We start from the raw sequence: 27935 nt of genomic DNA on the forward strand, positions 1-27935 counted from the left end.
TTTTGTGAACACACAATATCTCAAAAGAACTAATAGAATGTGTGCTTTCTCTGTCTAAAATAGTTAGTTTGTAGAGTTAGTAGTTATGTAAGCATTAGCAGTTGAATACAGCATGGTTTCAGCGTCTGAGAATTTATTCTGAGATAAACGGCTTTTTGTGAAATTCGATAGAACAGCCACTTTAACCATTCATTTTTGGCATCAGTAAGACGTCAGACATCTAAACAATAGTTTTGAACAGTCATTTCCTCCATAACAGCAGGAAACACCCCTCTCCTTCAAACTCCTCCCTCCGTGTGTGTTCTTCTTGGCTGCAGCGGCCGTGTCACAAGCTCGTTGCTGCTGCTGCTGCTGCTGCTGCTGTGCCTGTCTGCGCGGCCGCTCTTTGAGGAAGTCTGGATGGACTCGCTCGCTTCTTGGAGTTTTGGTTGAGAGCTTTGATGAAGCTTTTGCGATTCTGGTCATATTTATGCTGCGTGTTTCAAAGTGTGTTCCACCCGTAATCTATTATGCAAATTTGCAATCCCGCACAGCCAGCAATCAGCGCGAAAACGAAAGCGTTTTCGCCAATCCATTTTCATGAGAATGGCTTCGAGGAAGCCATTCTCATGAAAATGCTTGCCTTCCTCTAGTCAGGAGAGCACTGTCGCCACTTAGTGGGTCGGTGGAATGGGTTGTAAACGTTCGGTGGTTCCAATAATTATATAAGAGATGTAAAAGGGTTAGATGCACATCCCACGGTCAAAAAAAAATAATAATTTTTTTGACGGAGTAATACGTCATTGGCAGTGAACCGTTGGATTTTTTTTGACGGAGTAATACGTCGTTGGCAGTGAACGTGTTAATACGTCATTGGCAGTCAACCGTTGGATTTTTTTTGACGGATTAATACGTCATTGGCAGTGAATGTGTTAAGTTAATGTTTATACTCTTATGTACAGCTGTTTACACACTTTAGAGATCTTCTATTCTAAAAATAAGAAAATAAGAAAGAGACAAACTACTTGATCAATGTTGTTTTCCATACTTGTGCCAAAAGTAGTGCAATGGAGCGAGCGAGCGAGAGAGCAACACCAAGAGAATAAAGAAAGGTAGAAGAGAGCAGGGAGGCGAGGCCGTGTTGGAATATCACGATATTTCCAAAAACTGGCCTCAAGGTTAATGTGTACTCTAATATACTGTGTGTACTGTAATATGTCAACTCTGTTGTCTGGCAAAAAAAAAAATCAATGCTATGGCGGACCACCAGACGGCGCTCCGCGGAGCACTGGTGGACCACAGTTTGGGAACCAATGCCTTAGGTCAGTGGTTCTCTACTCCTCATGACCCACATTTTTCCTTAGTCATTAAGCAATTAATTTCACAAAAAATAGTGCAGTAATACACAATGCCTTCATACACTGTTAACATGGGTTAAAAACCCAATGAAAGATTACAAGATAATTGAAGATTCCCCCAGCGAATCAGTTAGGCCTATTAAACACTGCAGAGAGGTTAATAAAGTAGAATCAAAATAAGGCTGCTATCTGAATGTGCAAACAGGGAAGTGTAGCATTTATTAGCAGCAGTAACTGTCAGTTTCCCCCAAAACAAAATACATACTGGGGCTTTAGGGTTATAGGTAAAACATACTGGGGCTTTAGGGTTATAGGTAAAACATACTGGGGCTTTAGGGTTATAGGTAAAACATACTGGGGCTTTAGGGTTATAGGTAAAACATACTGGGGCTTTAGGGTTATAGGTAAAACATACTGGGGCTTTAGGGTTATAGGTAAAACATACTGGGGCTTTAGGGTTATAGGTAAAACATACTGGGGCTCTAGGGTTATAGGTAAAACATACTGGGGCTTTAGGGTTATAGGTAAAACATACTGGGGCTTTAGGGTTATAGGTAAAACATACTGGGGCTTTAGGGATATAGGTAAAACACCAGGGTAAGCCAGTCAGAAGCAGAATAGGGAGGGCCATGCCTTCGCCATAGTAGGATGTGCACTGGTTCATCGTATGTCCTTCAAAATAAAAGCACAGCACCCAATTTTTTTTAACACACGGGCGTCTGCGACCCACTCAAAACGGCCCCGCGACCCATGTTTGGGTCCCGACCCACCAGTTGTGAAACCCTGCCTTACTTAAGTTATCTAGATTGCTATGATACCAGTATCTTTACCTTTAAAAATGAGCCCACTACAGCCTCTGAAAGACACTAATGCTTCAAGTTTGGCTAGAAGCCAACGGTGAGTGCCATACCTTTCCATACCAAAATGACACCTATAATATGTCACACACCGAGGACAGCACAGCCACATTTACACATAATCAATATGTGCACTGACTCTTTATAAGCTCGTGAAGAGTGCATATTATATATCGAGAGCACGATATCACTGTTTCGAGGGCACATTTTGGCAATTTGTTGTGCGCATGTAAAGAGGAAACATTGTATCTCGTGTACGCAAAACCAAAACGAGGGCTCATTTGAACCAGATTGAGGGAACAAATTGTATCGTGTGACGAAAAAAGAAAACGAGAGCTCGAAATGCATATCGCACGTTACAGTCAATTGTGGCCACGACATAAAAGATTGTTTTTCCCGTACGGCCACTCCTGGACTCTGTAGAACGTTCATGGTCCATGCGGTCAACAGAGTATTGATCTTTGTGTAAGGAGCAGATCATTCTGTATTTAGTGTGCGAGCGCTTTAGACATAAACATCCACACCGTGCTACTGTCCACTACCAGACCAAACCCACCAACCGTCTCCATTTCTGGTTATGAAAAATGTGGTGTGTTCCTTTAAGTAGTGTATCCTAAAAACATAAACAAAGCATTATGGGAATTGTAGTTCATGATAAGAGATGGCCAGTGAGCCAACAATATGACGCAATCTCAGTTTATTTTGGCATCTTTACAGTGCCCAAACTTTTAATCATTAAAAAAATATAGACCTATATATACAGTATGGTATATATACAGTATATATACAGTATGGTATATATACCGTATATATACAGTATGGTAAACAAATTGTCCTTTAGCTGCAGAAGGTGAGCCATTAAAACACTGTGAGGAGATTCTCCTTTCATTCATCTGACAAACATCACCAGCACCTTTTCATGGAAACTGCCCGTCTGTGACTGTTAAGATGCCAACTCCAAAATTACATAAAAAAAAATCCAACACTTTGAAAAGTGAATAAACATGTAATAAACAGTGAATTAACATGTAATAAACAAAGAATTAACAGGTGATAAACAGTGAATTAGCATGTGATAAAGTGTCTAAACGTTGGTCTTGGCTGGTTCATGTACATTTCCCACCCTGCCCGAACGCCAGAGGTGTCTATGTGCAATAAAAAACTTTCCGCTGATGAATCTGCTTCTCTGTACAGTGGATCAGCACTCTTTTTGTGCTTTATTTTATTTTGCTTCCAAATTACAGCACATACAATTTCTAACATAAGATTTCGAGCATGGACATTTTATGTCATTGTTCAAGCAGTGGGGGAGGAAACAATGGCTGTTTGATGTAATTTGCTCATTCCTGCTCAGAAAAACAGGCTGATTGTGGAAAAGTGAAAACACTTTAATGAAAAAGACACATTTCTCAAGTGTGATTTTTTTTTTTACTATTTTGCTTTTTTACTAATAAGTACTACGTGACTCTCACCTCGTCACGGTTCAGGTCTGACCTTCTCCTCGACCCAAACAGGAAGACAACAGGAGGAAGCAGCTTCTGGTTTAGACCTCCTGTGGTGACCATCTGATTCCCAACCACACCCTTCACCACAACAATAGCCTGTGCTCTCAGTCCCAGCACTCTAATAACATCTTCTCTTTTTATTGTCTTTGGCAGTCAAATCCAGAGAACGTCAACACTCAGTAGCAGAATTAGCACCTTTTTTGGGCAATTATTTGGATTCAGCTGAATGTAGAAGAGAGTTTTGAGCTGAACAGAGGAAATCTCTTAAGTGACGATTCAAGGTCAGGAGACGCTTCTGTCACATCAAAACCTCGCAGTTGCTCTGGGAGAAGTTGCAGTGATACGTTGCTCTGGGAGAAGTTGCACTGAAATAAAAGTTGCTCTGGGAGAAGTTGAAGTGATATAAAATTTGCTCTGGGGGAAGTTGCAGTGATAAGTTGCTCTGGGAGAAGTTGCACTGAAATAAAAGTTGCTCTGGGAGAAGTTGCAGTGATATAAAAGTTGCTCCGGGAGAGGTTGCAGTGATACAAAAGTTGCAGTGACAGTTAATCAGTAAATTCTGTTCCCTTGTTCACTCATTTTGCAATTTGAGACGAATCAGTGAACCAGTCAGTCAGTCAGACAGAGTCGTCAGACTGGTTTCCATGGAAACGGCGGAGTGATTTGTGTTTGAGGAAGGCGGCGAGGGAGGATGACCTTTTGACCCTGTCGCCCGAGGAAGACGAGAAGAGGCGATGATGATGATGGTGACGATGCTGTCGACTCCCCTCTCCTCCCACGGCTCTGCCCTCATCGCCACCAGGCCCCTGCGGAGCTCCCAGCATCTGCAGCAGCTCTGCGTCAGCGGGACGTCCCAGGAGCTGCCAGGGCCTCTTCCCCGCTGTGTCCCGCAGGCCCACGTCCGCCTGGAACTTCTGCACCAGCAGACGCATCATCTTCTTGTGGCCGTGGATGGCCGCCAGGTGGAGGGGCGTGTACCCGCACGCTGAGCGGGCATTCACCTCCAGAGTCAGACCGGCCTTGTTCACGCCATACCTGAGGAATACCAGAGAACAAGAGAGTTTAAAACCACAGAGAACACCAGAGTTTAGAGAGGAACCACAGAGAACATGAGAGTTTAGAGAGGAACCACAGAGAACACCAGAGTTGAGAAAGGAACCACAGAGAACATGAGAGTTTAGAGAGGAACCACAGAGAACATGAGAGTTTAGAGAGGAACCACAGAGAACATCAGTTTAGAGAGGAACCACAGAGAACATCAGTTTAGAGAGGAACCACAGAGAACATGAGAGTTTAGAGAGGAACCACAGAGAACATGAGAGTTTAGAGAGGAACCACAGAGAACATGAGAGTTTAGAGAGGAACCACAGAGAACACCAGAGTTGAGAAAGGAACCACAGAGAACATGAGAGTTTAGAGAGGAACCACAGAGAACATGAGAGTTTAGAGAGGAACCACAGAGAACATCAGTTTAGAGAGGAACCACAGAGAACATGAGAGTTTAGAGAGGAACCACAGAGAACATGAGAGTTTAGAGAGGAACCACAGAGAACATCAGTTTAGAGATAAACCACAGAGAACATGAGAGTTTAGAGAGGAACCACAGAGAACATGAGAGTTTAGAGAGGAACCACAGAGAACATGAGAGTTTAGAGAGGAACCACAGAGAACATCAGTTTAGAGATAAACCACAGAGAACATGAGAGTTTAGAGAGGAACCACAGAGAACATGAGAGTTTAGAGAGGAACCACAGAGAACATGAGAGTTTAGAGAGGAACCACAGAGAACATGAGAGTTTAGAGAGGAACCACAGATAATTATCTCTGTCTTAACCTGTTGGCACAAGAAAAAAAAAAGTGAAAAGAAATACAGAAATAGCCATTGTAATACTGTAGGTGAGCACATCAATTTTCACATCAAAGGGTTTTCTGGTCAATTTTTTCAGTGTAAACAGATTGAAAACTGCCGTCCTAAATATTGTTTGGCCCGCCGAGTCAGTACACTGACTCTGAACGCAGCATACTGTCTCATCCTCTGACTGTAACACACTGTGAGTCAGTACACTGCACCTCTGAACTTACTGATACTCTGCATCACATACGTGATTATCTCACATCCCAATCGCTACTCAACTGGCTACTTCGTTTGTTGGTGAGAATGGGGTTGCGCTGCGTACCACAGGGTGTTGAGGACTCGGTGGTCTCCGTGCTTGGCGATCCAGTGCAGCACGGTGAAGCCGGAGATGAAGTCACGCCTGTTGAGCAGAGCTGGTTCCTCTCTGAACAGAGAGTAGATGTCTGTCCAGGCCCCTGACGCCCCCTTCACCAGCCAGGCATGCTCCAGAGGCTCCAGGGGAACCAGGGACTGCAGGGAGACAGACATTACTGGACCGTACTGGACCCTACTTTACTGGACCTACTGGACCCTGCTTTACTGGACCCTGCTTTACTGGACCCTACTTTACTGGACCCTACTTTACTGGACCCTGCTTTACTGGACCCTACTTTACTGAACCCTGCTTTACTGGACCCTGCTTTACTGGACCCTACTTTACTGGACCTACTTTACTGGACCTACTTTACTGGACCCTGCTTTACTGGACCCTGCTTTACTGGACCCTACTTTACTGGACCTACTTTACTGGACCCTGCTTTACTGGACCCTACTTTACTGGACCCTGCTTTACTGGACCCTACTTTACCGGACCCTACTTTACTGGACCCTGCTTTACTGGACCCTACTTTACTGAACCCTGCTTTACTGGACCCTACTTTACTGGACCCTGCTTTACTGGACCTACTTTACTGGACCCTGCTTTACTGGACCTACTTTACTGGACCTACTTTACTGGACCCTACTTTACTGGACCTACTTTACTGGACCCTGCTTTACTGGACCTACTTTACTGGACCCTACTTTATTGGACCTACTTTACTGGACCTACTTTACTGGACCCTACTTTACTGGACCTACTTTATTGGACCTACTTTACTGGACCTACTTTACTGGACCTACTTTACTGGACCTACTTTATTGGGCTGTACTTGCTTTGTGTCGCCATACTTTAGTCTGATGCTGCCTTCAAATGGGGTCATGTTTACCCGAGAAAAGTCCATATGAAGGCAGCATGAAACACGGTTAAATAAATACATTTCATTGTACTTCACTGTGAAACATGGGTAAATAAATACATTTCATTGTACTTCACTGTGAAACACGGTTAAATAAATACATTTCATTGTACTTCACTGTGAAACATGGGTAAATAAATAAATGTCTCCATACTTGACTTTGATGGGACGATGTATAGAAATTCAGTGCATCATAATATTCACCTTATGTAGCCACGCCCATTTGACCCGGTTCTGTGGCCGTCCTACGACTTCCGGCTAAAAATAATAATAAAATAAAATAAAAAATGGCTGCGCTGCTCCAATATCATCTAACTCTGAATTAACTAATAATTTAGCCAATTGTATGTAACATACCAAATAAAAGCAAACGACAATGTCTAAGAATGCAACGCCATGTAACTGGCTCGTTAAGTCTCGCATTCCAGGGAATTACGTTAACGTCTGCGGGTCTTTATTGACGTTAATGGCTCGCGCTGCTATCGCGCTGCCTCGGAGGAGAGAAAACTATCCGAAGCTTTCTTTGTTGGAGTCCAGGTATGTTTTACAAGAAAGTGCTCGTCATTGTCGACGATAACGTTATCTGACCTGGCTAACAGTGGATACTTGCTTGCTTGCTGTGTACCGGCTCAAAGTAGTAGGCTACGTTATTTATTTTACCCCTTCACTGTCCGCTCCAAAAACAACTCTTTTATTTTGCGCCGTGACCGCCGGAAGTGTTAGGTGGACCCGGAAGAATTTGGTCCACTGTAAGGTCTGAACATAAGGTGAATAAAACAGTGTCAGTCCTTATGTTGTGTCAGGAACATGAATGGTGCAGCTTCAGCTGAATCAGCTCCATAGTATTCTGCTGTAGTAATCTAGTAAACTAATGAGACCCTTGTCCATCACAGTTTCACAAGCTCTCCATCCAAATGATATAGTCAGTTTGTAATAACACTTTCAAATTGTTGTTTACATTCTAGCAGCCAATGGCATCACTCAGAAAAGTTTTTCATTGAACACATGGTATCTTGTTTGTATTGAATGGTGAAGCTCAGCTCGCGTGTTGAATGGTATCATGAGAGAAGCAGATTGTCACCGCTCACCTGTCGGTGCAGATAGGAGCCGTGGTGCAGCGTTCCACCTCCCCCGCTCCTCCTCCCCTCCCCCCCCTCCCCTGGGTGGGCGGGGCTGTGGCAGCGCGGGGGTGTGGAGCAGGAGGACAGCGAGGAGGAGGACAGATGGCAGCTCCGGCCGAGGGAGGAGGAGAGGAGGTGCAGGCGCCGGAGCCGGCCTCCCTCCCCGGGCCGCGCCTCCTCCGGGGGAGGCTGGTCCATGTCGGCCCCCAGGCTGCGGCACATCCTGCTCCTCAGCTTGCTGCTCAGACGCCGGGCGGCCGCCGGACGCTGGCGTGGCGCCGGGGACGAGGTGGAGCCCTCGCTGGACTCCGCCTCTTCGTCATGTAGATTACCTGTGGAGTTAAAGGTGCAATGTGTAAGATTTAAAGGAACACGGCATATCCCGAAGATAGATGCTCTTCCCTTCTCTCTGCATACAATAGAAAAGTAGTATTTGCCCACATGCTAGTTAGCTTAGCACAATGACTGGTACTCTGTGGTACGGACTAGCCTGCTCCCGTTAAGTCACCAAATACATATTCCGGCAGTGGCAAAACGCTCCTATGTCCACGCTGTGACGTGTGTACTCACTATGTCCACGCTGTGACGTGTGTACTCACTATGTCCACGCTGTGACGTGTGTACTCACTATGTCCACGCTGTGACGTGTGTACTCACTATGTCCACGCTGTGACGTGTGTACTCACTATGTCCACGCTGTGACGTGTGTACTCACTATGTCCACGCTGTGACTTGTGTACTCACCGCATTATGAAATAATCATACGAAATGATGAGACATTGTAATTTCCAAAGCAAATACATATTCCGTATTTTGCTTCAAGAATTATGGCTCCCCCATAGGTACATTGTTTTTGTCCCACTGATAGTGAGACTGTCTAACTTCTATCTGTATGGACATGTTGCTGCAGAGTTTGTATGCGCAAAATACCGCAAAATGCATTGTCATCAACTGTTACTGCTAACAATGGCTAGGCTGGCTAGAGCTAACCCTGGCTGGTGTCCCGACTGTTTAAATGGAACGTCGACAACTCGGGTGTGACGTCACTCAACCGTGAAATCCTTCGCTCCCAGTTTTATTGGAACGGACCACTATTTACGAACGCACCCATAATGAGCCATTCCGTTTGTAACGCGGGAACTAGCCCCGAGTTCAAAATCCAAGATGGAAGATCTGCGCTTCAACAGTAGTGAAAACTGTAGCAAATACTGTTTATTAACACTTCTGTCTTATTTGTGCCTCATTAAAATAGGTCATATGATCTAACTTCTATCTGTGGACATGTTCCTACTGTTATATGTGCAAAATAACGTGAAATGCATTGTTTATCAACTGTTATTGCTAACAATGGATAGACTGGCTAGAGCTAACCCTAGCTGGTTTGCCTATTGTATAAATGAAACACACTGAACTTGGGTGTGACATCACTCAACTGGGATATCCCTAGTACCCAATACAAAATGGAAGGTAACATAAACACGATGGCTGAAGTTCATGGAATAAACCACCAAATCTATCAAATGGAGCCTACTTTGTTAGAAAGCTTGAGTAATCCACCAACTAACAAACTATGTTAAATCACCCAAAACCCGTGTCTTTATTGTTCTAAACGTCCCAGAATATGGTCCTAGCATTCTCCATCCACATACATGAAATGCTTCCAAACCAGCAGTATTAGAAAAACCACACTGGGTTCTTTGCTCAGCAGCTATTTTATGGAACAAACTCCCTGAGAGTATTAAGACCCTTAACTCCAGGTTCTCTTTTAAGCTTGCCTTGAAAAAATGGCTGGTGGGCTCACAAATGTGATCCTAACCTTTTATTTTCCTTTTCTTATGTCCCCTGAATAGTCGCAGGTTTTAAACCCTAGGTAGGTTCCTGTTTTAGTTTATGAGCTGGTCTCTATCTTATTATTTATTGAATGATGCATTCTTGCTAGGTATCTAAATAACCATTCACTTAAGGTTTAAGAATGTTTGGTTTGAGTGTAAAATGTTATCTGTTTGTGTTGTCTTTGCCCGCGCACACACGCGCTCATACCTGCATACAGATTCACTCCTCTTGTCCCACACACAAGGACCACAATGGAAATAAGCCCTCGGGCTTTATTGTGTTTTATTCCTTTTGAGCAATATGGTTATGTTGTGTTGTCTTGTACGATCCTGCTATTAATGTTTCAATAAAGTTATCAATCAATCAATCAATGCTCTGTTTTTATGATCAGAGGGTTCTCTGAGTCAGTATGTGGAAGAGTGGGAGGAGTTCCTGTCTCTGTTCTCTGAACAAATGGTAAATGGCCTGCATTTATATAGCGCTTTTATCCAAAGCGCTTTACAGTCAGTAAGTACATTCACCCATTCATACTCCGATGGCGGCAGGCTACCACGCAGGGTGCAGGCACACCATCAGGAGCAATTTGGGGTTTAGTATCTTGCCCAAGGACACTTCGACATGCAGACTGGAGGAGCCGGGAATCGAACCACCGACCTCTTTTATCCAAAGCGATTAGTGGACGACCCGCTCTACCTCCTGAGCTACAGCCGCCCCGAACAAGCTCATAGTCAGTAAGCAGAATCACATGAGAAATGTGCTGTGCAGTGACACAGTTCAAAAAACAATCATTGATTATATTCACCTTATTCTTTGCTCATACAAGGACGCTTCTGCATGACGTCATTTTGTAATCGTCTTTCCGGTTTTAGACACGGAAGTAGATTATGCCTACCGTAGTCATTTTTAGACTTGCCAAAAAGCTGTTTTCAAGCTAAAAAACCCCCAAACTGTTTTAAACTTTTAATATTTTTCGGGTGAGAACGTAACATATCCAGTTTATCAGAATAACGCCTATTTGGACATATTTAATGAGCAGCGAGGACTGAGAGCGCTGGCTGTGCTGACATCGGTTGGACTAGCTATCTGTCAAACCCTACTGTAGCCTACTGGCAGTGAGAAAACACTGTCGATGTGCTTTTGTAACTAACGTTAAATGCCGACCGGGTACAGCCATCGGCTCCTCGCAGCAGTAACGCTATGAACATGTAACTGAAGTTGGCCACAGTGTAGCTTAATTCTGAATGTTGCCAAACTTCATTCATTATTATAGTGACGTTTTGTTTTGAAATTGGCCGCCAACTAGCGCTGAACCGGAAGAACAAATAAAATTTGCTTGTTAATGCGGAAGAGATAAAAAGTGGGCGTGGTGAATATGGTGAATAGACCCTTTTTATGTTTGTAAACAGTAGGCTCTTTCACACACAGATCGCGCAAAAATTGCCGTTTAGGAGTCCCGCAAAGCCCGCACCCTCGCCACAGAAATTGCTTTCACACAGAGCCAAGCAGCACGGACACATTCCCGTGCTGCTGTGTACTTTCAGGTGAAATCCCCCGCTCCCGGATTGAAAGGCGAGCGGAGGGATTTCCAGCTCCTCCTAGCCCAAATTAATATTTTCATAGGTTAGTGTGGCCTAGGCTACTGTATGATGAACGAACGAGCGCCCGCATATCAAACAGCTGCAGTCTGCATAACGCGAATCCTATTTTCCGTGCATTTTTCGGCTTTCAAGGCCGGTGTGAAAGAGCCTAGTGATTATGTAGTTTGTGGACGGAGCTGAATTGGTTGCAGAAAGTTACAACTAGCGGTTCAGCTGTCATAGAAATATGGAAGATCCGGATGTCTCCTCCACATATTTTAAAGCTTTGCCAGCAACAGACAGGTTACCTTACACAAATAAGATAACTCTTTTAATGGGGTGAGGTTTCCTGACCCGCACTCACTGTCAGGATGGGTCTAGGATCCAACTACATCGCCAAAGTTGCAGTGCCGGACATCGTCATATTCCTAGTGGGAATGTCCAGCGTCTATATGGAACAAGACATCCTTTTCCTGTATTCCCGGGATCTCTCAGTTTCGGCTTCACTTGCTTCCTCAGAGTTTTGGATACCGCGATGCGTGCGCAACTAACCCTGTGATATCCACTCTAAATGGGTCTATAGTTCAGACCAAGCCACCATAAACAGCTCTGGGCTGTGAAGAAAATGTAACATTGTGTCCAAGCTCGGTATTGCAAGTCAGGTGACGCCATGCAGCCCAGAAACTAATGTTCCCATCTACTTACATGGGGAAAGAAGCGGCCCTAAAACTCGCCATACGGTTCTTTGATTATCAAGTTGTTGTTTTTTTAGTTTTTTTAACGGGGCCCTTTTTCTCCAGAAGCCATTAAGAGGTGTTTTCTGAAGCTTTTCTCTCTCTCTCTCTCTCTCTCTCTCTCTCTCTCTCTCTCTCTCTCTCTCTCTCTCTCTCTCTCTCTCTCTCTCTCTCTCTCTCTCTCTCTCTCTCTCTCTCTCTCTCTCTCTCTCTCTCTCTCTCTCTCTCTCTCTCTCTCTCTCTCTCTCTCTCTCTCTCTCTCTCTCTCATCACTCTGGACCTGGGCTCGCTCGTGAACGCAAGAAGAAGACATGTCACATGATCTTGGGCTGCACATCAGGGAAATAAAGCCAGGAAGAAAACCCCTTCAGAATGCTGGTGAGCAGCTTACATTCAAATGAATGGGTGGGTGTTTCCTATACCCTAGCCAGTTCTTTTAATACATCTGTGGTCCAGACCTGTGGAGCGTTGCCATGCCAACGAGGAGGAGGCAGGCTCCTGGTCGTCAAGGAGATGTCCAGTGGAGTGATGCCAGGGCGTGGAGGTCTTACTCTCTGCACGAAGCATCACAGACTGAAGTTTGCTCTCTTTGGCTCGCTGGAGCATTTCCTGGACTTTGGTCTCACCTGAGACAGGAGAACGACAACAAGTATTATGAAACTTTTCCATCCTAAATTTACATTTCCAGTTTATTTAGAATCAACGGTGGATTTGAGGGTAGTTCGCATGAGTCTATCCCAGTGGTCTTCAACCAAGGCGTCTGTGACCCATAGGGCAGGGGTGTCTAAACTTTTTTGAATGGGGGCCAGATTAGATCATGCGAAAATACCGGGGGGCCAATCATATGGGTTATAAAAAATATAAAATAAATGGCAAACAATACAATTATTATACAATCTATTTTGTTTACATCTGAAAACATTAGTTCTGACTGTGTTGTTCCTACTTGGTGCTTGTCTGCAAACTGTATGATAGTGCTGTCATTGTTAGGTGAACAAAGAAAATGCTAATTGAACTTGTTTGATTAAGCAATATTGTGTGGAGGGCCACAATACATATAGTATATTTTGAGAGACAACCAGATGGCCATTTAAAATCGATCCGCGGGCTGCAATTGGTCCCCGGGCCGGACTTTGGACATGCCTGCCCTAGGGAGTCCGCAGAGGTACTGCAGGGGGTCTGCCAATTTTTGTCAAAGTAGTTTGTGAACATAAATGTATTTTTGACAAAAAATAATAATATTGACTTAACTCAAAGCATTAATAGGCAATAATAAGCTACTTTTGACAAAAATTATTTACAAAGCGAATCTGATGAAGTAATGCAAAATATGTTTGCTCCTTCCTTTTTTAATGTTATCTATTAATAAAGGTGTCAATCCCGATATCCTGATGTGCGCTGATTAAAAATTGTATTATAGGCCATGCTTCCATGCTTAATATGCAACACAATTTATTATTATGATTTTTTATCGTTTTAATCGTCCCTGCTCTGTTTCTCTGAGAAAGGGAAGACCCCTGGTCTATCCCTCTAAGATTAGCCCAACAGCCCTGTTACCTTCTCTGTCCTGCAGGTCCTCATTGCTGCTGTTCCACGATCCTCCCGGGGAGCTGGAGCGCGGCCAATCAGAGGCGGAGGAGGGGCGGAGGGCGGTGGCGCGGCCTGGGGACAGCGCTGCTCCTAGGCTCCACCCCTTTTTGGATAATTGATTTATCATGATTTTATTTTTTAATTTTTTAAGAGAAAAAAAGGTTTAAAAAAATCCTCTCATTCCAGCATCTTAAATGTGGTTTTGTAATGTGAATCAGATTAATGGACAGTTAAAATAATCCTTAGTTGCAGCCTTACTGTGTAGCGCTCGGCGTCCGCAGGCAGGCTGCGTCGGGTTGAATTAGACTCCCCCGGGACCAGAACTGGAGAAGTCCCTGGCTCTTGCCCCACTCCTGAGCTCCATCCTGAGCCACGGGGGAGCAGCATTTCCCCCTCTGAGTCCCGGATGTAGATCTTCGGGACCGCCATCGGCCGAGAACCCGCCAGCCCACCGCTCCCGCCTCTCACGCCCGGGGAGACAGCGAGGAGGCGCGTGGAGGGGGCGGGGTCTGAGATACACGGGGAGGAGGGGGAGACGGACCTTCCCATCTGACTCAGAGGGGCGCTCAGAGGGCCGCTCAGAGTGCCGCTTAGAGGGGTGCTCAGAGGGCCGCTCAGAGTGCCGCTCAGAGGGCCGCTCAGAGGGCCGCTCAGAGGGGTGCTCAGAGTGCCACTCAGAGGGGTGCTCAGAGGGCCACTCAGAGGGGTGCTCAGAGGGCCACTCAGAGGGGTGCTCAGAGGGCCGCTCAGAGGGCCGCTCAGAATGCCGCTCAGAGGGCCACTCAGAGTGCCACTCAGAGGGGTGCTCAGAGGGCCACTCAGAGGGGTGCTCAGAGGGCCGCTCAGAGGGCCACTCAGAGGGGTGCTCAGAGGGCCGCTCAGAGGGCCGCTCAGAGGGCCACTCAGAGGGGTGCTCAGAGTGCCGCTCAGAGGGCCGCTCAGAGGGGCGCTCAGAGGGGTGCTCAGAGGGCCACTCAAAGGGCCGCTCAGAGGGCCACTCAGAGTGCCACTCAGAGGGGTGCTCAGAGGGCCACTCAGAGGGGTGCTCAGAGGGCCGCTCAGAGGGCCGCCCAGAGGGCCGCTCAGAGGGGCGCTCAGAGGGGTGCTCAGAGGGCCGCTCAGAGGGGTGCTCAGAGTGCCGCTCGTGGGCCACACGCCTCCCGTTGAACCTCGTCTCCTCGGAGCCTCCTCCTCTTCCTCCTCGTCATAGGGCTGGGCGATATGGTTGAAATCAACATCACGATAATCACAACGGTCTTTTTCGGTATTGATTTACATCACGATATGGCTCACGTATGCAAAATCTCGTTAAAAGTTACAATCTCAAAGATTTCAGTTTTGTTCTCTTTGGCGGCATCTATGGCAAAATGTGCGGTAATTACAGGTGAGATGCAAACAGTGTCACCACAGACACCAGCTAATAAATGCTGCAATACAAAATGCAAAGGTTCCCATCAGTGGGCCATAGGTTCAATCACTATTGTGCTCAGTTGGTGATAGTGACTTAATAGACGACATTTATTTCCATGAAAATCTTTGAGATTATCACTTTACATGCATTTGAATTGTGTGATGTCAAACAAAATAGAAATATTAAAATAATATTCCTTTAAAAACTTCCATACTTCATTTTGTGTAAAAAAAAAAAAAAAAAAGTGTGTTTTAGTCTAATTTGTTTATCATCAATTTTGATGCATAATTGTGTGTCACGATATCCCAAAATCACGATATTATCACGATATGTTTCCACTGAAAGACGATAAACAAACGGTAATAATGCATTATCGCCCAGCTCTACCTCATCATCGTCTTCGTCATAAGAGACGGCGGTCTTGTAGCTCTGCCGGTGCCGGGCGTGGCGGCGGGTCACCTGCTGCAGACTGACATCACTTCCTGTTTCAGAGCGCGGCTGATGCCCAGCTGCTGCAGGTGAGAGGGGAGGTGGGCAGGAGCTCTCGCGCTGGCTGCTGATTGGCTGTCCCCCACTCTGGCTGCTGATTGGCTGTAATCAGTGGTGGGTAGTAACGAGTTACAAGTAACGCACATGAGTAACAAAAATGATTAGTCTACGTGCTCTACATTCACTTCATAAAAAAAAATATTACAACAAGTGCTGTTTTTTGTTTTTCATTGTTTTGCACACCTTAAAAGGGTAAAGTAAAAGGAAAGTAGCTTGTACTTTGAGGAATTAACCAGATACTTTTTTTTTTTTTTTTTTTTATAATTTCCACTTTTACTTGAGTCATTTCTTTATGGGACTAATTGTACTTTTACTTGAGTATAGATTTTCAGTACTCTACCCACCACTGGCTGTAATCCATTGTGGCTGATTGACTGTCCTCCACTCTGGCTGCTGATTGGCTGTCCTCCACTCTGGCTGCTGATTGGCTGTCCTCCACTGTGGCTGCTGATTGGCTGTCCTCCACTCTGGCTGCTGATTGGCTGTAATCCCCTCTGGCTGCTGATTGGCTGTCCTCCTCTGTGGCGGCTGATTGGCTCTTCTCCACTCTGGCTGCTGATTGGCTGTCCTCCACTGTGGCTGCTGATTGGCTGTCCTCCACTCTGGCTGCTGATTGGCTGTCCTCCTCTGTGGCTGCTCATTGGCTGTCCTCCACTCTGGCTGCTGATTGGCTGTCCCCCTCTGTCGCTGCTGATTGGCTGTCCTCCTCTGTGGCTGCTGATTGGCTCTTCTCCATTCTGGCTGCTGATTGGCTCTCCTCCTCTGTGGCTGCTGATTGGCTGTCCTCCACTGTGGCTGCTGATTGGCTGTCCTCCACTCTGGCTGCTGATTGGCTCTTCTCCACTCTGGCTGCTGATTGGCCGTCCCAGTGTACCACCTGTTTTCTCAGAGTTTTGCCCAAATACTGGAACTGGTGGTTTTGTACCATGTGGAGAAAACGCCTGAGTGTTGGTTACCTGTGGTGGCTGATGATGTTGTTGTTGTTGTTGTTGTTGTTGTTGTTGTTGATGATGATGATGATGATGATGAGGTTGTTGTTTTGGATGTGGTCGTTGATGTTGTTGTTGCTCTGTGCGCTCAGGGGTGCATGGAGACGAAGCTCGGACCGGTTTCTCCACATTCACATTCAAACTGGTCTCCACGTTGGTGTTGTTGTTAAGGAGGATCCCCGCGGAGGAGAGGACGGTTTCCTCGGTGGTGTTGCTCAGGTGTCCTGGCAGCGGGGCGTGTGCTGTGGACTGCCTGTAGCTCTGTAGAACACAGTTACAGCTAGCGTCAGACTGTCTGTAGCTCTGTAGAACAGAGTTACAGCTAGCATCAGACTGCCTGTAGCTCTGTAGAACAGAGTTACAGCTAGCATCAGACTGCCTGTAGCTCTGTAGAACAGAGTTACAGCTAGCGTCAGACTAGCTGTAGCTCTGTAGAACACAGTTACAGCTAGCATCAGACTGCCTGTAGCTCTGTAGAACACAGTTACAGCTAGCGTCAGACTAGCTGTAGCTCTGTAGAACAGAGTTACAGCTAGCGTCAGACTGCCTGTAGCTCTGTAGAACAGAGTTACAGCTAGCGTCAGACTAGCTGTAGCTCTGTAGAACACAGTTACAGCTAGCATCAGACTGCCTGTAGCTCTGTAGAACACAGTTACAGCTAGCGTCAGACTGTCTGTAGCTCTGTAGAACAGTTACAGCTAGCATCAGACTGCCTGTAGCTCTGTAGAACAGAGTTACAGCTAGCATCAGACTGCCTGTAGCTCTGTAAAACACAGTTACAGCTAGCATCAGACTGTCTGTAGCTCTGTAGAACAGTTACAGCTAGCATCAGACTGTCTGTAGCTCTGTAGAACAGAGTTACAGCTAGCGTCAGACTGCCTGTAGCTCTGTAGAACACAGTTACAGCTAGCATCAGACTGCCTGTAGCTCTGTAGAACAGAGTTACAGCTAGCGTCAGACTGTCTGTAGCTCTGTAGAACAGAGTTACAGCTAGCATCAGACTGACTGTAGCTCTGTAGAACAGAGTTACAGCTAGCATCAGACTGACTGTAGCTCTATAGAACAGAGTTACAGCTAGCATCAGACTGGCTGTAGCTCTGTAGAACAGTTACAGCTAGCGTCAGACTGACTGTAGCTCTGTAGAACAGAGTTACAGCTAGCGTCAGACTGGCTGTAGCTCTGTAGAACAGTTACAGCTAGCATCAGACTGACTGTAGCTCTGTAGAACAGTTACAGCTAGCATCAGACTGCCTGTAGCTCTGTAGAACAGAGTTACAGCTAGCATCAGACTGCCTGTAGCTCTGTAGAACAGTTACAGCTAGCGTCAGACTGACTGTAGCTCTGTAGAACACAGTTACAGCTAGCGTCAGACTGCCTGTAGCTCTGTAGAACAGAGTTACAGCTAGCGTCAGACTGGCTGTAGCTCTGTAGAACAGAGTTACAGCTAGCGTCAGACTGCCTGTAGCTCTGTAGAACACAGTTACAGCTAGCGTCAGACTGGCTGTAGCTCTGTAGAACACAGTTACAGCTAGCGTCAGACTAGCTGTAGCTCTGTAGAACAGAGTTACAGCTAGCATCAGACTGGCTGTAGCTCTGTAGAACACAGTTACAGCTAGCGTCAGACTAGCTGTAGCTCTGTAGAACAGAGTTACAGCTAGCATCAGACTGGCTGTAGCTCTGTAGAACACAGTTACAGCTAGCGTCAGACTAGCTGTAGCTCTGTAGAACAGAGTTACAGCTAGCATCAGACTGGCTGTAGCTCTGTAGAACAGAGTTACAGCTAGCGTCAGACTGGCTGTAGCTCTGTAGAACAGTTACAGCTAGCATCAGACTGACTGTAGCTCTGTAGAACAGTTACAGCTAGCATCAGACTGCCTGTAGCTCTGTAGAACAGAGTTACAGCTAGCATCAGACTGCCTGTAGCTCTGTAGAACAGAGTTACAGCTAGCATCAGACTGCCTGTAGCTCTGTAGAACAGAGTTACAGCTAGCGTCAGACTGCCTGTAGCTCTGTAGAACACAGTTACAGCTAGCGTCAGACTGCCTGTAGCTCTGTAGAACAGAGTTACAGCTAGCGTCAGACTGCCTGTAGCTCTGTAGAACACAGTTACAGCTAGCGTCAGACTGACTGTAGCTCTGTAGAACAGAGTTACAGCTAGCGTCAGACTGCCTGTAGCTCTGTAGAACACAGTTACAGCTAGCGTCAGACTGCCTGTAGCTCTGTAGAACAGTTACAGCTAGCATCAGACTGCCTGTAGCTCTGTAGAACAGTTACAGCTAGCGTCAGACTGAAGCTCTGTAGAACAGTTACAGCTAGCGTCAGACTGACTGTAGCTCTGTAGAACAGTTACAGCTAGCATCAGACTGCCTGTAGCTCTGTAGAACAGAGTTACAGCTAGCATCATACTGCCTGTAGCTCTGTAGAACAGTTACAGCTAGCATCAGACTGCCTGTAGCTCTGTAGAACAGTTACAGCTAGCGTCAGACTGCCTGTAGCTCTGTAGAACAGTTACAGCTAGCATCAGACTGCCTGTAGCTCTGTAGAACAGTTACAGCTAGCGTCAGACTGCCTGTAGCTCTGTAGAACAGTTACAGCTAGCATCAGACTGCCTGTAGCTATGTAGAACAGTTACAGCTAGCGTCATACTGCCTGTAGCTCTGTAGAACACAGTTACAGCTAGCGTCAGACTGCCTGTAGCTCTGTAGAACAGTTACAGCTAGCATCATACTGCCTGTAGCTGTGTAGAACAGTAACAGCTAGCATCAGACTGCCTGTAGCTCTGTAGAACAGTTACAGCTAGCGTCAGACTGACTGTAGCTCTGTAGAACAGTTACAGCTAGCGTCAGACTGCCTGTAGCTCTGTAGAACAGTTACAGCTAGCGTCAGACTGACTGTAGCTCTGTAGAACAGTTACAGCTAGCGTCATACTGCCTGTAGCTCTGTAGAACAGTTACAGCTAGCGTCATACTGCCTGTAGCTCTGTAGAACACAGTTACAGCTAGCATCATACTGCCTGTAGCTCTGTAGAACACAGTTACAGCTAGCGTCATACTGCCTGTAGCTCTGTAGAACAGTTACAGCTAGCGTCAGACTGCCTGTAGCTCTGTAGAACAGTTACAGCTAGCGTCAGACTGCCTGTAGCTCTGTAGAACAGTTACAGCTAGCGTCAGACTGCCTGTAGCTCTGTAGAACAGTTACAGCTAGCGTCAGACTGACTGTAGCTCTGTAGAACAGTTACAGCTAGCGTCATACTGCCTGTAGCTCTGTAGAACAGTTACAGCTAGCGTCATACTGCCTGTAGCTCTGTAGAACACAGTTACAGCTAGCATCATACTGCCTGTAGCTCTGTAGAACAGTTACAGCTAGCGTCATACTGCCTGTAGCTCTGTAGAACAGTTACAGCTAGCGTCAGACTGCCTGTAGCTCTGTAGAACAGTTACAGCTAGCGTCAGACTGCCTGTAGCTCTGTAGAACAGTTACAGCTAGCATCAGACTGCCTGTAGCTCTGTAGAACAGAGTTACAGCTAGCATCAGACTGCCTGTAGCTCTGTAGAACAGTTACAGCTAGCATCAGACTGCCTGTAGCTCTGTAGAACAGTTACAGCTGGTGTCAGACTGGCTGTTATGGAAACACATTTCTGCCAGTGTGATGAGGAAAAAAATCACACCCAGGTGTTAAAGTAAGTGGTGCAGGTTTGCATACAATACTTGTCCCCCTCTCCCCTCTCTTTGGCACTGTGCATGTGTCTGTGTGTTTCACCCGTTTAGAGCCACAGCGCTTTCTCTCTGTCTATCTATCTATCTATCTTAGGGTGCTTTCTCACTGGCGCCCCAGTACCGTTCCCGAGCACACTTGTAAACACTTGCGAATGTGAACGCCAAACGTTCCGAACCACATAGACAACACCAGTGTTGTTGGGACTAACGCGTTACTAAGAAACGCGTTACAGTAACTACGTTACTTTTTCGGTAACGAGTGCTGTAACTAATTACTTTGTCAAAATCAGTAACGCAGTTACAGTTATTGCGATTTAAACAGCTGGTTACTCGTTACTTCACTTTTTTTTTAAGTCGAACTGCACTGACATTTGCGCATGAGCCCCTTAATCACTGTGAGTACTTCCAGGTAAAACGATTCTGTGGGGGACCTACAGCAGCGAGGGTAGAGAGGAAAATGCCTGGAGTCTGACGGCGGTCTGATGAGGAAGTAATCGTGCGGCACTTCTATACTTTCTAATGTTACTGGACCAAATTCTGATAGTGAAACGGGTCATTTTGCACGAGCTGTGTTGTGTACGGTAGCGGCAGTGTGGACGATTCCAAGGGCCCTTGACTGACAGGGGCCCCAAAAAAAAAAAAAAAAAAAAAAAGTACAGTGCACCTGAACGCAACATACAAGATACCCGCTGAATAAGTGTCCAAATGTTCATGTCATTCTGGCCAATACTCTACTTCTGTTATAACATTTCAGTCTGGAATATGGAATATCTTTCAATAATCTTTATGACTAAAAGGCTAAAAGTAATCTCATGTGTAAGAAATGACTGTTCAACATTGAAATAAAAAATGTAAATAATTAACTTGTTGGTTTTGGATTTATTTAGCTTCAAGAGTGCATTTTTGTTCGTGTGACCCTCAACACAGGCTTTGAGAATCCGGGGCCACTTACTGATACTTAATATGCTTAAATTAACCCACTCATATTCTGGTTTATTTCAAGAAAAACATTTTGGCTAGTGGAAATTCTAATTGGCTGGTAACTTCTAGCAGCCATATTGTGGCCAAAAAAGCTAATTTCAAGCCCTGCAGGGAGAGCAAGTGGTGACATAGGAGTGAGTGAGAAAAGGATCAAATATTGGTGTTTAGGACTGAATAATGACATCACAACTGTTCATTTAAAATTAGTTATTCCTCTAAACCTGACTTCAAATGCCCCAAATTTTTCCACACCAGCACCGTTCGGCCCCCAACCCTCAGCAAAATCTTGCCCTCTGGTGGCGAGGACATTTTTTTGTGGTCCTCTCTATCATCAAAGTTCCTGGGTTACGGCATGACAATATTTGTTCGGTATTATTTCAATTGTCACACTCATCGATACATATTTGAGGTTTGTTTATTAATTGGGAAAAGGACCACTGGAACAAACGCCGCGAACATGATCCGGCTACTTTTTCAATCTGCACTCGTCTCTCACTCACAGATTCCCCTCGCGTTGGAGGGTGTTCACGGTGTGTTTTGCGTTGTTTGGTCATGAAATGGGAAAAAAATGCCTGCAAGTCTGCTGCCTTTTGGAGATGAACTGCTATTAAAGGCAGCTGCGATGAGCAGCTGCTTTGGGGCTCTGCTCTGTCTGTCACTCCGCTGTTACAAAGGGTAACCACAGTGTTTTTATGTTGTTCAGCCAGGATATTATAGACTACTGATACAGTTGTTAATTATACACTGCCAAAAGTGTACTGGCTACTTTTTGAAGGCTTGTTTTGAAGGCAACAATAAATATGGCTCAATGCCTAAATGTTGTGTTTTCTTGTTCCAATACTTTTCGTCGTAGTGATAATGGGTACAATGCTCAAATTCGACAGTTGTCTTTTCCCACACTGTGCTACAGAAACCCCAAAATAATGTGTGTGCATTAATAAGAGAATTGAGTTTAAAAAAAAGTAACATTGAGAGTTTAAAAAAAAGTTACTCAAAAGTTACTTTCCTAGTAACTAGTTACCTGGAGAGTAACGAGTAACTTAAAGTAACTAAGTTACTTTTCAGAGCAGTAACTAGTAACTGTAACTAAGTTACTAATTTAAAGTAACTTGCCCAACACAACACACGGGTGAGGATACACTCCAGGCATATTTGATGACGCAAGTGCACTCCGTTCCGTTCCCGAGTGCGGAAGAAATGTTGTAATGTGAAAGCTGACCAGCGGGGGAGAGGGGAGGGGGGACAATCGTGCCCGGGCGCGGAACGGAACGGAACGAAACGAAATAAATCATTTACAGTGAGAAAGCACCCTTAAGGCTGCTTTATACTCACCATGCCGTGAAGGGCGCGGGGGTGGAGCGAGGGCCGACAGCGTCAAATGAGGTGAATGTGTTGGGCGTGGTTGGGCGCTACCTCCGTAGGCCGCCCACCGCGTGCCTGAAGATTTTTCTCACAGCGCAACCTCCGCACGACTTCTCTCCAAACATGGCCGCTTTCAAGGCACTGAGCCCTGAACACTGAGCTGTGTTTTCACCACATTTCTTGACCCATGTGGTAGGCTAAACTTTGATTTGCAACTGTTCGTTTTTAGTCATTTCACCAAGTAAATGTGTTGTGTTGAGAGCATGATTTGAGAGAGATTAAAAGCAGCACAGAGTAGGCTATCAGGGCTGAGAACTGAAACGGCTATTCAGTAAAAACAAGTTTGGTGATTCCTTCATGTGCTGATGTGCGGTCGTTTGAGAGTGAAAGCGCACTCAGTACTGCACATAATAGCGTTTCATTGCAACTTTTCACGGGCTGTTCTCACTATTACCATTGTACAATGTTTGTTGATCACTTGGCTGATCACTTCTGAGTATAAAAGCATCTGCCCCAGCGCGAGGTCCGCACGGTGACTTGCGGAGACTCGCGGAGCTCCACCCCACGGAGCTTGCTCGAGTATAATGAGCCCTTGAGTATTCTCAAAACAATGAGAAACATTCTCAAGTCAATGATTAGGTTTTTGTCTTTTTTTTGTCTTTTTTTTTAAGAAAGTTTCTCATTATAATGACTTTTCATCACACTGGCAGAAATGGGCTCCCAGGGTCATGAACAACAGAATATTCTTCAACATCTCAAAGACCAAATGTATTGATTCACAGTAATATATTACAGTCATACCAAGCTCAATGAAAGTGGTGAGAAAAGAAAAGGTGGAAGAAAGAAAAGTGCTTGGGGTCACATTAGACATACCGCCCCCTCTGGGTCAGCCTGCCGGCCTGGATCAGGGGGCCCGCCCCCCGGGGACAGGCCCCGCCTCCTACCAGGGACACAGGGTGGGACGGCCGCACAGTCCGAGTCTCCGGACTGCAGAGTAGATAGATAGATATATACATAAATAGATAGATAGATAGATAGATAGATAGATACATACATAAATAGATAGATAGATAGATAGATAGATAGATAGATAGATAGATAGATAGATACATAGATAGATAGATAGATAGATAGATAGATAGATAGATAGATAGATAAATAAATAGATAGATACATAAATAGATAGATAGATATATAGATAGATACATAAATAAATAGATATATAGATAGAGATAGATAGATAGATAGATAGATAGATAGATACATAAATAGATATATAGATAGATAGATAGATACATAAATAGATAGATAGATAGATAGATAGATAGATAGATAGATAGATACATAAATAGATAGATAGATAGATACTAGGGATGCACGATATATCGGCAATCATATCGGTATCGGCCGATTTTTTTACATATCGGTCATATCGGTAAGATGTTGCAATGTTAATATCGGTTATCATTATCAGCCAAATTCTTCACATTGATATGAAATAATGCAGTAAATCTATGATTTATTGGCTTTTCCAAAGGCTTTGCAAATAAAGAAATGCATAACTTTTTCAAATTCAGTGTTAACATGTGTTTTTCAGTATGTACAAAATGTGATGATCATAAAAATGTGGTTTTATACAGATCATATCGACATCGGTAAATATCGGTTATTGGCCATAACAGCAATGTTAATATCGGTTATCGGCATCGGCCAAAATTTTCATATCGGTGCATCCCTAATAGATACATAAATAGATAGATAGATATATAGATAGATAGATATATAAATAGATAGATAGATAGATAGATAGATAGATAGATAGATACATAAATAGATAGATATATAGATAGATACATAAATAGATAGATAGATATATAGATACATAAATAGATAGATAGATATATAGATAGATATATAGATAGATAGATATTTATAGATATATAGATAGATATATAGATAGATAGATACATAAATAGATAGATACATAAATAGATAGATATATAGATACATAAATAGATAGATAGATAGATAGATAGATAGATACATAAATAGATAGATAGATAGATATATAGATAGATACATAAATAGATAGATATATAGATAGATAGATAGATAGATAGATACATAAATAGATAGATAGATAGATACATAAATAAATAGATAGATAGAGATACATAAATAGATAGATATATAGATAGATAGATACATACATAAATAGATAGATATATAGATAGATACATAAATAGATAGATATATAGATACATAAATAGATAGATAGATAGATAGATAGATAGATAGATAGATAGATAGATACATAAATAGTAAAGTAAGTAAGTAAAGTCCCAACGATTGTCACACACCTGAGTGTGCGAAATTTGTTCTCCGCATTTGACCCATCCCCTGGGGGAGCGGTGAGCAGCAGCAGTGCCGCGCTCGGGAATCATATGGTGATCTAACCCCCCAATGCCAACCCTTTGATGCTGAGTGCCAAGCAGGGAGGCAAATGGGTCCCATTTTTATAGTCTTTGGTATGACTCGGCCGGGGATCGAACTCACAACCTCAGATAGATATATAGATAGATACATAAATAGATAGATATATAGATACATAAATAGATAGATAGATAGATACATAAATAAATAGATAGATAGATAGATAGATAGATAGATAGATAGATATAGATAGATACATAAATAGATAGATATATAGATAGATACATAAATAGATATATAGATAGATAGATAGATAGATACATAAATAGATAGATAGATACATAAATAGATAGATAGATAGATAGATACATAAATAGATAGATAGATAGATATATATAGATAGATAGCTAGATAGATGGATCTATCCTAATTTACTACATGTTAGAGCCACAGACCCCCATTTGATGAGATTTTGTCTCTAACCCAAATCTGAGAATATTTTTATTGTTAGATATGATTTTGTCCATAATTCTATGACTGTCTGTATTGTAGGTCAGCGATTCCCAACCAGGGGGTATGCACCCCTAGGGGTGCTTAAGCAGTTTGCAGGGGGTACTTGGAAAGATTGGGGATTATAATTTCACCCCCAAAATTAAAACAAACCAAGTAATTTGTCATAAACCCGTTGTTAAAATGGTACGTGCACGCTTAAACTACAGCAGTTTGACACCTGTCGGGGTGTCAACTGTTACACTGTTAAGCTACTGTCTCTCGACATTCAGGGTTAGGGCAGGCCACTGACAAAAGGAAAAAAGAGGGACACACATAGCAGTTCAGTGAAAAATGAATTTTGTAATGATTTACTTGTATGTCTGAATATTAAACTAAACGTTATTTAGGAGAATCACTAACATGCATGCGTGAGGGGAGGGGGCGCTATTGGCCTGGCAAAACAGCTCCCTAACAAAATTAAATCTGCTAATTCTGAATAGTTTTAAAAACCTTCTAAAAATTAATGATGAGTAAGCTACAGTAATATGCAAAACCTTTCTTTGACTGGTTTTTGAACTTGTGTTGGTTTGCATCTCTGTTTTATTCTAGATTGTTCTTTACTGATGTTTTCATGTCTAGTATTGTATTGTATTATTGTGTATTGTAGCGTCATTCCCTTTTCTGTTTGCCTCCCAGCCGAGACCTCAGGACCACAATGGAAATAAATTTAGCGACTTTATTGTGATATCCTGATTCATTATTTTATACTGTAGGCTATGCTTGTTGGTGTATTGTATTGTTTTTATTTGTCAAATAAAATCAATCAATCAATCAATCAATCAATCAATCAATCAATCAATCAAGTATATTTCAGCCTTCAAGGGGTACAGACAAAACCTGTGATACAAACAGTCATGGAGTTCTGGACAGTCATATCTGACAATGAAAATATTGTCAGATTTGGGACAAAATGGGGGTCTGTGGCCCTAATGTTGACTAAATTGGGGTCACCTGTACTGTTTAGGGGTCCTTGATGTGAAAAAGTTTGAGAACTGCTGGATTAGAGGATCAGATGAGAGTAACATTAGATTAGAGTTGATTTAGATCAAATCAGATTAGATTTAGCATAGATTTCAGATCATTTTAGTTTAGAGTAGCCTATGAAAAAGGTGGGGGGCCTAGGGAATTAGTCAACAGAATCTAATCTGGTAATAGCTGGCGTGTGTGTGTGTGTGTGTGTGTGTGTGTGTGTGTGTGTGTGTGTGTGTGTGTGTGTGTGTGTGTGTGTGTGTGTGTGTGTGTGTGTGTGTGTGTAGGTGTGTGTGTGTGTGTTTTATAGTATTTTCCCCAACACTGACTTAAAAGCTACTGCGTGTTCCAGGTGAGTTTACCTGACAGAGCGCAGTATTGAACCTCTTCCTGAGCACGACGTGCGCCGCGCCCTGCTCCTGTCGCACCGTGGCCACGGTGTTGACGATCCGTTTGAAGAGCTCACGGAACCGGGCGCGTTCCTGCGCGTCGTCCCGGCGCAGGAACGCGCTGAAGTGAGCCAACAGCTCCGTGTTCCGCACCGCGCCGCCACTGCGCCGCAAGAAGCGCACCACCGCGTCCTGGCTCAACTCCGCTGCCATGCCCCGTCCAGGTACCGACCCACCCGAAGCTGCCTGGCCCAAAGGCTCACAGGCAGGCTGCTGTGAGCTCAAAGGTCGCTCGGCAGTTCAGTTTGGTGTCAGGAGGAGTTTCAGTCAAGGAACCTATAAAGAAGGAAGAGACCACTCTATTGAAGTGAGAAGCTCACTCTCTGCAGTGTCCAGAAGAAAGTGGTGCCACTATAATATCTGTGTTGTTGTTTCACCTTTGATTGAAAAATGCTTCCACCAGATTAAAATAGGCTTACATAGCCTAGGCTACTGTAGGTCAGACATGCTTATCATGTTAGCTAATCTATCTATTTTTTTTAGGCTACCTGTTTTGAGACCAATAATAAGGAAAACAAGGACGCACATTTACATTAAAAAAAACATCAGTCTACATCACATAAGGACATCATGTATTTTCTATAATCTGGTGGAAGCATTTTTCAATAAAAGCCTTAAGGTGAAACAACGCTGTGACGTGAGTGATGTCTCTTCCTTTTTATAGGTTCCTTGGTTTCAGTCAGGAAGTCAAACTCCGCCCACCTCAGGTATTTAACCGCTGCCTCACCTGCATACCTACAGTGTAGTCTACTCTACACTACAAAGAAAAGGAGCTATAGATTCAAATCTTCAGCAAAACATTTTTTAAACTGTGCAACTGTGCTCTCAATTTAATGT

General features: G+C 44.2%; 1 protein-coding gene across 1 annotated transcript; it reads right to left on the reverse strand.

The window, feature by feature from the left end:
• Window positions 1–3566: 3566 nt before the first annotated feature.
• sowahb (sosondowah ankyrin repeat domain family member B) lies at window positions 3567–27281 on the reverse strand. The gene is made up of 10 exons (XM_083642165.1): window positions 27012–27281; window positions 23569–23682; window positions 15991–16896; window positions 15485–15688; window positions 13945–14898; window positions 13654–13789; window positions 12555–12722; window positions 7920–8284; window positions 5877–6064; window positions 3567–4734 (listed from the first exon to the last, which is right to left on the reverse strand). Exons 1-10 carry the CDS (start codon window positions 27249–27251, stop codon window positions 4317–4319), a joined length of 3693 nt encoding a protein of 1230 aa, XP_083498291.1. The 5' UTR covers window positions 27252–27281; the 3' UTR covers window positions 3567–4316.
• Between the last annotated feature and the right edge of the window lie 654 nt (window positions 27282–27935).

The sequence above is a fragment of the Poromitra crassiceps genome (genome assembly GCF_964638095.1).
Source record: "Poromitra crassiceps genome assembly, chromosome: 8".
Taxonomy (NCBI): Eukaryota; Metazoa; Chordata; class Actinopteri; order Beryciformes; family Melamphaidae; genus Poromitra; species Poromitra crassiceps.